The 11079-nt window shown below is 37.7% G+C and overlaps 2 protein-coding genes across 2 annotated transcripts; both read right to left on the reverse strand.

Moving 5' to 3' along the window:
* Positions 1-919: 919 nt before the first annotated feature.
* Positions 920-4503, reverse strand: LOC131359623 (tribbles homolog 2-like). Its single transcript, XM_058399622.1, has 3 exons — positions 2537-4503; positions 1645-1937; positions 920-1431 (listed from the first exon to the last, which is right to left on the reverse strand). Exons 1-3 carry the CDS (start codon positions 2675-2677, stop codon positions 996-998), a joined length of 870 nt encoding a protein of 289 aa, XP_058255605.1. The 5' UTR covers positions 2678-4503; the 3' UTR covers positions 920-995.
* A 108-nt stretch (positions 4504-4611) lies between these two features.
* napba (N-ethylmaleimide-sensitive factor attachment protein, beta a) lies at positions 4612-10852 on the reverse strand. Its single transcript, XM_058399620.1, has 11 exons — positions 10631-10852; positions 10202-10281; positions 9998-10114; positions 9525-9571; positions 9330-9407; positions 6559-6614; positions 5993-6077; positions 5804-5908; positions 5592-5660; positions 5436-5486; positions 4612-5354 (listed from the first exon to the last, which is right to left on the reverse strand). Exons 1-11 carry the CDS (start codon positions 10726-10728, stop codon positions 5253-5255), a joined length of 888 nt encoding a protein of 295 aa, XP_058255603.1. The 5' UTR covers positions 10729-10852; the 3' UTR covers positions 4612-5252.
* Positions 10853-11079: the final 227 nt, after the last annotated feature.

The following is an 11079-nucleotide window of genomic DNA, read 5'->3' on the forward strand; positions in this document are numbered from 1 at the left end:
TTTGATAGATACTGACCACTTCAGACTGGGAACAAACAAGAGCTGCAGGTTTGGAGATGCTCTGATCCAGTCGTCTAGCCATCACAATTTGGAACTTGTCACCCTTACACTTGCCCATTTTTCCTGCTTCTAACACATCAACTTTGAGGACAAAATGTTCACTTGCTGCCTAATATATCCCACCCACTAACAGGTGCCATGATGAAGAGATAATCAGTGTTATTCACTTCACCTGTCAGTGATCATAATGTTATGCCTGATCGGTGTATGTTACAAGCATATAGAGGTATTTAATTAGTTTTTATATATAGGTTTTAAATGAGCTACTAAACCCTCCTGGTACACCACCCAGTCTAAGTGACTGGGCTGTTAGAACATATTACAGAAACAGGCACTTTTTTAAAGCAGCTATTATAGTAATTACATTTTTATTTAAGCTCCCTGTTAACAAAGCCACCGGGATATGCACAGTTTTTGTGTGTTACAGAAGTATGCTTTTTTTTTTTACTCTCAAAGCATGATTGCCACCTTGTGGCCATGGTGTTATTCAGACTATGTTGTAATCTAGACCATGTTGCTACTTTATTAAGGTACTTATAGTGCCTTTGTGGGTAGACAATTACTGATTATCACAATAGTTAATGCACAGTATGCAATTTACTTTGACCACCATAGGGACTAACAGATATTTGGATGAGTTATATCAGATATTTGGGTGGGTGACCATTCTCAGTACTGCAAGAACGCTGGGACAAAGTGCTAAGTGTTCTTTTGGTGGTCTCTTTTTATTGATAGACAGGTGTGCTAAATTGTATCTGTGTAACAACAGAAGTGAATATATAGTATATATAGTATATATACCTGATATAATGAACAATAAATGTAGATATAAAAATAGATAAAAGTTAACATTTTAAATACCCTAAGTTATGTACTAGGAAGATATGAAGAAATTCTTTATAGTCCAAACAAGGTAATTAGTTTCTGATAATATGCTATAAAGATGGAACTTCTTGATCCTTCTCTTTGTAGAACATTTTCGTCCACATATACTGAGAGTAGCTGGTGGAGGAAAACCAAGGATGGGACAAGATTTCTTCCGCTGTTAGCCGCTCTGCAGGGTCTGGTCGAAGGATGCTACTTATGAGACACTTGGCTTTAGGCGTTAGAAGCTCTGGAAGATTAAATTTGCACTTCTGGATCCTTCTGTACAGCTCTGTGAGGTTTGTGTGCGTAAAAGGATGACATCCGACCAGAATAGTATACAACATAACTCCAAGAATCCATACATTTGATGCTTTTCCTGAGTATAAGCTCCCTGGCTGTAGGCTCTCTGGACTGATATAGACTGGACAGCTGTGCATGCCAGATATTATATCATCCTTTTCTATAATATATACATCTTTAAGGGTGCACAGTGCCAACTCAGTTCTAAATATAAAAAAGTACATAATAATTACATTTACACAAACATAGTCAAGCAACAAACAACACAGATGCATAATTTGTGTGCAATAATTAATCAAAAAAATAAAAGGGTTATATTTTAATTGTACATGAATATGGCCAATCATTTTCTACGTATGACTTTCTGCAGATGCTTCTAAACTTCTCTCTATGGCAACGAAGTAAAACAAGTCTCACCGCTCTTCATTTTTAAAAGCGAAATTCTTCATTTTCAGTCTAGGCAGAACCACACCATTATTGTGACAATGTGCCACAGCAGAGACTATTTGATGAAAGAGCCTCAAAGCTTCATCTTCACACAAGCCTTGTGAGGACTGAACATGTCTGTACATATTGCCAAATGTATGTTCAAAGAAGATGTAAGCTATAGAGTGTCCAAGGATGATTTCAGATGGATAGTGTAGGTGGGGATGAGCAGGAAGATGAGTGTACACAGCCAGGGCCTGGGCATATCTAGTAATAGGAAAAACCTGCAAAAAAAAAAAAAAGAAAAGAAAAGAAAAGAAAAGAAAGGAAAGGAAAGGAAAGGAAAGGAAAGGAAAGGAAAGGAAAGGAAAGGAAAGGAAAGGAAAGGAAAGGAAAGGAAAGGAAAGGAAAGGAAAGGAAGGGAAGGGAAGGGAAGGAAGGAAGGAAGGAAGGAAGGAAGGAAGGAAGGAAGGAAGGAAGAAATAATTATAATTGCATAACTGTGCACTTGGCATTGTTGATCTATGACGTGTTTTTTCTGAGACTGAATATAAAATTAACATAGTTCAAACTTTGTTAAGTCAAGGATATTTCCATTTGGAATGAAAACATAGACATGCCATTTTAATAAATTCTACAATTTACATTCATCGTTAAATGTGCATGTTTAATACTTGGGCAAAAGACTTGGTACAATGGTGATAAACTGACTAAAAATATCACCAAGAAAAAGACAGAAAACAGCAACAAAAAAGCAAAGAAAAGAAAAGAAAAGAAAAGAAAAAAGCAGCACATAATGGTTGGGTATTGACCTTTGCTGTAGGAACTAACACAGCAGTAGATTACATGGCCACACGGGTGTATTATAATCAGCTCAGCTCACCTTACAGAGCAGATGTTTGCCGCTGTGCAGGCTGGAAGCTTTAAACACATTTTGCGCTACTTTCTTATGCAGCACATTTTTACCGACGATGATATAATGTGAACCACCGGACGCTTTCGTGGAAGAAAAAGAAGAAAGCATTTCGTTCGAGTCAATAATAAAATGCAAAGAAACTCCTAAATGATTGCGTACTCGTGCAGGAGAAGAAGTCGTTAAACCGCCCGTGGAACATTAATATTAAACCAAAATATCTCTGAGTTATAATATAAAAAAACAACAACAACAGCATGGAAAACTAATAAACTATTGTACGGTGTATATCAACTGTAATTTAAGGACATAATTCTGGACATATAAAGTAAATGACACACTTTATATAGTCAGTAAATATTATGTTGCGCAGAATAAATAACATTATACTCCGAACAGGCATAACATTATGAGCACCAACAGGTGAAGTGAATAACACTGATTATCTCCTCATCGTGGCACCTGTTAGTGGGTGGGATATTAGGCAGCAAGTTGTCCTCAAAGTTGATGTGTTCGAGTTTGACAAGGGCCAAATTGTGATGGCCAGCATGTAATGGCATGAGACTGGGTTGGCTCTTGTAGGGTGTTCCCAGTCTGCAGTGGTCAGTATCTATCAAAAGTGGTCCAAGGAAGGAACAGTGGTGAACTGGTGACAGAGTCATGGACGGCCAAGGCTCACTGATGCACGTGGGGAAAAAAGACTGTGTGGTCCGAGCCAACAGACGAGCTACTGTTGTTCAAATTGCTGAAGACGTTAATGCTGGTTCTGATAGAAAGGTGTCAGAATACACAATGCATCACAATTTGTTGCATATGGGGCTGCATAACCACAGACCAGTCAAGGTGCCCTTGCTAACCCCTGTGCACTGCCGAAAGTGGCAACAATGGGCACGTGAGCATCAGAACTGGACCACGGAGCAATGGAAGAAGGTGGCCTGCTCTGATGAATCACAATTTGGCTGGGTGCGTGTGCCTCGCTTACCTGGGGAACACATAGCACCAGGTTGCGCTATGGGAAGAAAGCGAGCCAGCGGAGGCAGTGTCATGTTTTGGGCAATGTTGTGCTGGGAAACCCTGCCATCCATGTGGATGTTACTTTGACATGTACCACCTACCTAAGCATTGTTGCAGACCATGTACACCCTTTCATGGAAACGGTATTCCACGATGGCTGTGGCCTCTTTCAGCAGGATAATGTGCCATGCCACAAAGCAAAAATGGTTCAGGAATGGTTTGATGAGCACAACAACGAATTTGAGGTGTTGATTTGGTCTTCAAATTCCCAAGATCTTAATTCAATTGAGCATCTGTGGGATGGCTGAACAAACAAGTCTGATCCATGGAGGCCCCACCTCACAATTTACAGGACCTAAAGGATCTGCTGCCAACATCCTGGTGCCAGATACCACAGCACATCTTCAGGGATCTAGTGGAGTCCATGCCTCAATGGGTCGGGGCTGTTTTGGCAGCAAAAGAGGGACCAACACAATATTAAGCAGGTGGTTATAATGTTATGCCTGATCAGTGTAATTATAAAAAGTGTGGGGGAGTAAGATACAACAGTAATGTTATTTACTAATGTTATTAAAAGGATTCAAAATGAATTAGACACAGCATGCTCCTTAGCATGAGGTATAAATTACTGTCACACTGAATACTAAAACAAGTATTACTTAAAATATTAAACGATATGTCATGACTGGCAGTTGTGGAACGTAAAATAGCCAAGCTAGTTAAACTGGTGGACCTTCTTTACCAGCTAGAAAATAAATTCTTCAAGAAAAGTTTTTTAATTGCCTTACGACTTAAATTATTACTGACAGATTCAGAGACAGTCACGTACCAACTGGCAAATCATCCACCAGTTTGACCAGCTTTGTTGATGTCTTGGTAGCTGGCAGGTGGTCAGACTAAGCTGGATTTTTCAGCAGGAGTGTCCAAATGATCCTCAGATTAAGGTAGGTATAATTCTTCTTAATGCCAGGACAGCTACAGACAGGAATGATATTGATTTGGCACAGGGAAGTTTAGCATCAACACCAGGAGACAAGAAAAATCTTTAATGATATATATTTATGAGAAACACAGTGTTCCAATGATATGTAACATGTAATCTTATTTCATCTATAAATGCCAATATTTCAACATAACTTCAACAGTAACTAAACAGCTTAAACAAAATAAAGACAATACAATTTTTTTTAAACCTGGAACAAAACTTACATAAACATGATTTCAAAATAAATTGCACAAGCATGACACCACATATAGAAATCTGAACATTTATCATGCAAGACAATGCCAGTGACAACATTACAATGAACATACAGAACATACAGATACACATTTATTCTCTGATCATTTTTTTTTCATGCCACACACTGAGTGAAACTGCCAAATAATGAATGTGGTTAAGATGCATTATCTGTGCACTAAAGGGATAAAATACAACACCAGTCATTAAATAGAAGCTCAGGGATAATGTTTCAATACTGACAATACTGACACTGTATGTGACTCTAGTGTCCTGAATGCTAGTCTTATCACACAAACCATTCACCTGTGAACTAAAAGACTGGCATTGGGGCACGAATTGTCGCTAGCATCACTACAGAAGTATTCAACCAGATTGTCACAATAATACATAAAAATGAGCAGGGAAGTGAGCCACGGTGTTACTAACAATTCATTTCAGGTCACCACCATCTCCTTGGATCGTCTTCTTGATGCGGAGTAACATGGTGGTCTGCCACTGGTCCAGACGGGAAATTGAGTCAAACTCTTTCACCTGAAGAAAACACTCAGCATCATCAGAGCAGAACTTCAACTGAAAGCCTTAAACTGAAAAAACACTTAAAGTAAAACTTACAGCCTCAGTGAATGCCTCGCTATTCTGCTCTTCGTGTGCTTCCAGTAGTTTCTGTACAGAGGAATTTGCAGTTCAAAGACTATCCACATCTCTGCATCGCATGTCATTTGAAATGTAAATCCGTAAAGTTTTAAATGAGTTGTCTTTCTCACTCACTTTCAAAAGCTTACATTCTCTTGAGTCTGAGAATGCTGGAAACATGCTCTCATACTTCTCTATGGCCAGCTATTGAAATAAATGGAAATCCATGATGTTAAACGTAAATCAATATACAAGTTGTGAGGAAATAAGTGGAGGATTTAACGAGAACAACAAGGTTACAGATACACTACAAATGATCACAGAACATTTAAAGCTGTTGCACTGACCTTTGCATTCAATTCATCCACGATGAAGTGGCACAGTGAAGCCTTCCAGAAGTACTCTTTTGCGTTGTACTTTAGAAGTGGATTATCCATTGTACTAGTTGCAACCTGGTGAGAGAGGAAATATTCACTCTGCAGGGATAGGATTAATGCCAGATTAAAGTTCAAAAACTGTGTAAACTGGGCACAAACCTGCTCAAAGATTTCAATAGCTTTTGGATACTGTTCCAGCTGTGCACAGTAAAAGCCAACTTTCAGGAGACATTTGTTGGCAGAGCTGAAAGAAGACAAATAAAATGGTGTTTTTTTCTATGCACAGTTAAATATCTTAACTAAAACTTTACCTAAGAAACCACTACCCCTACACTGTACATTAACAGTCTGAAACTGGATATAGAAATTTTCATGTCATCAGATATTTTGTCATCTTCTGAATTATCGACAGAGGAGGCAAAATTATTGTCAGGAGGCAAAATATTACGAAAGATGAAATATTAAGAGAGGCAAATAAATACTAAATGACAGTTATTGTATGCAAAATAAGAAAGAGAAATAAAGCTGCAATATAGCTTCATTTTGCTATGGCTGCTATGGGTAGATATGGAGATTAGTTCCCATTCTGAAATCCTATCAAGCTGTTCAGTCAGCCAAGTAATCTGTAGGGAGCTATTAAAATGTTAAAGCTCTACATAATGCTCCTTATGTTAAAAAAAAAAATCTCACATACATTGTGGAATTTTATAAAAAAAACGAAGTACCTGTTCGATTCCTCTCCTTTATAATAGTCAGCTGCCTGCTCATAATGGGCAATTGCCTGCAACAAAGAGGACAAGGACCATTAGTGTGCTAAAGGTATCAGTAGGAATCAGCCACACTGAGCTATATAACCTTGGCGTTTCAGCAATATATCAGGTTCTGGTTTATTAAGAGAAAAATTATGAATGAAATGTGGCTGCTTATCTTGAAGTGCTTAATCCCAGGTTATTGTCATTCTACACTCTGCTTTTAACACTAGCTAGAAGAACGTCTCACACCGGTAATTTAGAAGTGGGGTTTGATCCAGGGTTCTGAAACCCTTCTCTCTTGATAGATAGTGTGGCTTCTGCTGTATTAACTCCACACTGCAGTGGTGTTAGAATGTTACAGGTAGATGCTTAACAACAGACACTCAAACAGAAATTAAACAGTGCTTGCCTAACATAACATGTTATATACAGAAACAGTAACGTGTATGTGTGTGTGTGTGTGTGTACGTGCATGCATGTGTATATTTATATATTTCCAATCATGCATAACATTATGAGCAGTGACAGGTGAAGTGAATAAGACTGATTATTTCCTCATCATGGCACCTGTTAGTGGGTGGGATATATTAGGCAGCAAGTATGAACATTTTGTCCTCAAAGTTGATGTGTTAGAAGCAGGAAACATGGGCAAGCGTAAGGATTTGAGCGAGTTTAGCCAAATTGTGATGGCTAGACGACTGGATCAGAGCTTCTCCAAAACTGCAGCTCTTGTGGGGTGTTCCCGGTCTGAAGTGGTCAGTATCTATCAAAAGTGATCCAAGGAAGGAACAGTGGTGAACCGGCGACAGGGTCATGGGCGGCCAAGGCTCAGTGATGCACGTGGGTGGGCAGGTAGTCATAATGTTCTGCCTAGTCTGTGTATATAAAATAAATTAACTTATATGCAATATAATAATAATAATAATAATAATAATAATAATAATAATAATAATAATAATAATAATAATAATAATATATCCTTTTATAGCTCTCTATGCTTAAATATATATGTTTTAATAATTTACTACTTTCTATTGTCTTTCTTCTGACTTCTTGTGTTTTCTTGCCTTTCTGCATATCAGGAGGCCTAAAACTGTCAGGGACAATTTATATGGCTGTATTTTCCTCACTAATGTGAAAGTATGAGGCAATCTGCTGTTTAAAGTGGTCATGTGCTGTATTTGTCCAATCATGGCTGTTGATGCTGCAAATATGCCAATAAGAAAGTTAACCCTGTGATTAGGAACGTACAGTGAGAAATGTCAGATTATGAATGTGCAGGATTAATTGTTAATCCCAGGTAAAGTATGAGAAGTGCACGAAAAGAACACGAAAGCCGATACCCCAGGATTCCATTCACAAGAAAAGCCCTTGAGATTTTAAACAGGCAGACATTATTGAACTCCATTATAAAGCCATATTGTTAGATGAAGATTTCAAGGTGGTTTCCTTGGTGGAGTTTTCCAGTGTACTCATTTCATTAATAATAGCAAATAGCAAATTGATCAGTTTACTGTGACAAACACCATTGGTTTGCGACTGTAGAATATATATATATATATATATATATATATATATATATATATATATATATATATATATATATATATGATCTCAAACAGGCATAACATTATAAGCAGTGACAGGTGAGGTGAATAACACTGATTATCTCCTCATTTTGGCACCTATTAGTGGGTGGGATATATTAGGCAGCAAGTAAATATTTTGTCCTCAAAGTTGATGTGTTAAAAGCAGGAAAAATGGACAAGCGTAAGGATTTGAGCGAGTTTGATGGGCAGCCAAGGCTCATTGATGCATGTGGGGAGCGAAGGCTGGCCTTTATAATCCAGTGCAACAGACGAGCTACTGCTGCTCAAATTGCTGAAGAAGTTAATGCTGGTTCTGATAGAAACGTGTCAGAATACACAGTGCATCACAGTTTGTTGCATATATATATATATATATATATATATATATATATATATATATATATATATATATATATATATATTTATTTATAAATTCCAATTGTTCTGGAGTTTCTCTGCTTCCACATAGACCTTCCTGTTGTGTAAGCTTTAGCACACAGGGTGTTCACAAATTATGTGAGACTTGCTTTAGAGCTCTTGAGACTCTGTTTACTCCATCATGTGGATGCTGTGTGAATTGTACCACCAGAAAGTGGCAAGCTGTACAGCTCCTGATCTCACACATAGAAGCTGGAGGATTGAAAGTCAATTGTGTGAAGAGCTATTTGAAGAGTTCACAGGCATGAAGTTCACCTGGCAGACTTGTAGGCTTATCATAAAGGCAATCTGAAATTATGACTGACCACACAACACCCATATGTAAACTTTCTACTTCTATTCTGTTTTTATTTTTGTTTGTCTTTATATTTTTGCTTTTTTTTCTGTGCAAGAGTTACAATGGTTTTCGATTTTTACTATTGTACCCAAAACATTAATTATATCAAGCATTAAGAAGGTGAAAGATTCTACAGTCTAAACTTCTATCTTATGTATACTCTGTACACAAGGAATAAACTGTATGTTATGCAGAACATTATATAATAGAAGAGTAAACATGGCTTCATATTTATAGTTTAAATCAACATTCTAAGACAAAATCACTTGATCTTTGGACTGATCACGGGTCACAAGCTAGTTTACGAAAGCTGTGATCTTACTACAGCTATGGATTCATTTGAGGGCTGCACTGATTAGAAATTTGCAAGTAAATCTTACCTTTTCAATATCCACCAGCTCAGACTCGTATATTTCTGCAATAGTCATGTGGTGTTTGGCTGCAATTGTAAATCGACCCTGTGAAAGAAGAATTACATTGATAGAAAGAACATTCATGGAAAAAAATGAGGGGAGGTTCTATGTTCTGCGTAACTGGACAAGTTACAGTTAACCATCTAAACTTGTTGATCTTACCATGTCCGTATATATGTCGATGGCTGCATTTAAGCAGTTGATTGCCTCTGTTTGATGCATTGAGAAAGAATCGGTGATGAAAGATGTTAGTGAAGAACTAATCTAAGACATGTAATAGTAAAGAGACATAATAAGGTAAACATTTAACTGTGCATGACTTAACTGTTCTGTTTATCATATACTAGTTGGAATTTACGATGGATTTGTACTACACAATTAAACGGTTTAATAGTCTAGGTATTTCCTAGATATATTTCACATCTGATTGTGTTGGAATATGATTTGATTGATGTGCTAAGAATTACAAGTGACAGCAATGATTTCCAAAAAAAAAATCTATTTGTTTTGGAAATAATGCATCTCCTGGTATTTTTCCCTGATGCACTACCTCAACTCAAACACGGCCAACCAAGCGGTTTTGTTAATCACTGATCATTCTGTCACAAACAATTTGTTGTGTACAGCGTTTTCACCTTGGGGATCAGCCTTCTTGTACGCATTGCCAGCATCAACGAAGCTGGTGGCAGCATCCAGTTTGTTCTGCATTTGCATATGAAGTTTTGCAGCCTGGCAGAAAGCATTGCCTGCAGCTGGATAATAGAAGGCATTGAAATAATCAGGACAAAGATAATGAACATAAAGAAATTGTATTTGCATATATTTCGAGCTGTCCATACCACTCCAGTTCTTTGCCATTTTGAACATGTTGGCAGCTCTTGCATACATCTCACACGCATCCTCTACCTTGTGGTTTCCTCTGCAAAATATGATTGTATATTCATTAACGTAAACCTTACCATCTAAATCAGTGGGCCTGTGCAGGATCTAGCCCATGTAGACTGTTATATTTTAATAGATGTTTTAATTGATATTTGTAAGACAGATATAGTCAAATGGACAAATGACATTGACAGGGAAACGCATGGATGAACAGAAATATGATTATTTTTGTAAGACAGAACAGATCATTACATTTAGAAACATAGACATTCAGAATGGTATTAGGACCAGTTCCTGTGGTGTCAATGACCAATGAATGTCATAACATAGGAACCATCATGGAAATAACATTAGCATCACTGCTAGCTTGTTCACATCACCCATACCCGAACATCCCTCCAAGAAACGAGCCGGAAGACTTGACTTTTTTGTCTGCTTCAGCCATCAGTTGGATGGCCTCTTTTTCCTTTCCCGAGTTATCCATGCTTGTAATTTTACCGCAGTTCGTCTTCAAAATTATGGGCTATGTTCTCGCAGATGAAGCTGATGGAAAATGATGTGATGTGACGATGCACTCCTCCGCCTCCAACGGGTGCTGATGAGAGAGCAGCAGCACAGCACCTCCCCTTGAAAGTTGGGTTGCCAGGTCTTCGAAGGACGAGCAATTCCTGAGCTAAGAGACGTTTCTTCTAGACTCAACACAGTTTTCAAATATCATCTTATTAAAAATATTTAAACGAACTCTAATTTTCTATAAATGTGATTAAGTCATTTATCACTTGACCTAATAGTATTTACAGGTACATAATACATTAATATAGACCTGCTTAAGTAC

Source organism: Hemibagrus wyckioides, linkage group LG09, assembly GCF_019097595.1.
Source record: "Hemibagrus wyckioides isolate EC202008001 linkage group LG09, SWU_Hwy_1.0, whole genome shotgun sequence".
Taxonomy (NCBI): Eukaryota; Metazoa; Chordata; class Actinopteri; order Siluriformes; family Bagridae; genus Hemibagrus; species Hemibagrus wyckioides.

Bases quoted from the DNA above. Each gene is read 5' to 3' on its own strand.
- LOC131359623 (XM_058399622.1), bottom strand. From the start codon at position 2,677: ATGCTTTCTTCTTTTTCTTCCACGAAAGCGTCCGGTGGTTCACATTAT. The intron at 1,938-2,536 runs GTGAGCTGAGCT...TTTTTTTTGCAG, and splicing joins GCAAACATCTGCTCTGTAAG to GTTTTTCCTATTACTAGATA. The intron at 1,432-1,644 runs GTGAGACTTGTT...TTTTATATTTAG, and splicing joins GCTTTTAAAAATGAAGAGCG to AACTGAGTTGGCACTGTGCA.
- napba (XM_058399620.1), bottom strand. From the start codon at position 10,728: ATGGATAACTCGGGAAAGGAAAAAGAGGCCATCCAACTGATGGCTGAA. The intron at 10,282-10,630 runs GTATGGGTGATG...CATATTTTGCAG, and splicing joins TTTCTTGGAGGGATGTTCGG to AGGAAACCACAAGGTAGAGG. The intron at 10,115-10,201 runs GTATGGACAGCT...TCTATTATCCAG, and splicing joins AATGGCAAAGAACTGGAGTG to CTGCAGGCAATGCTTTCTGC.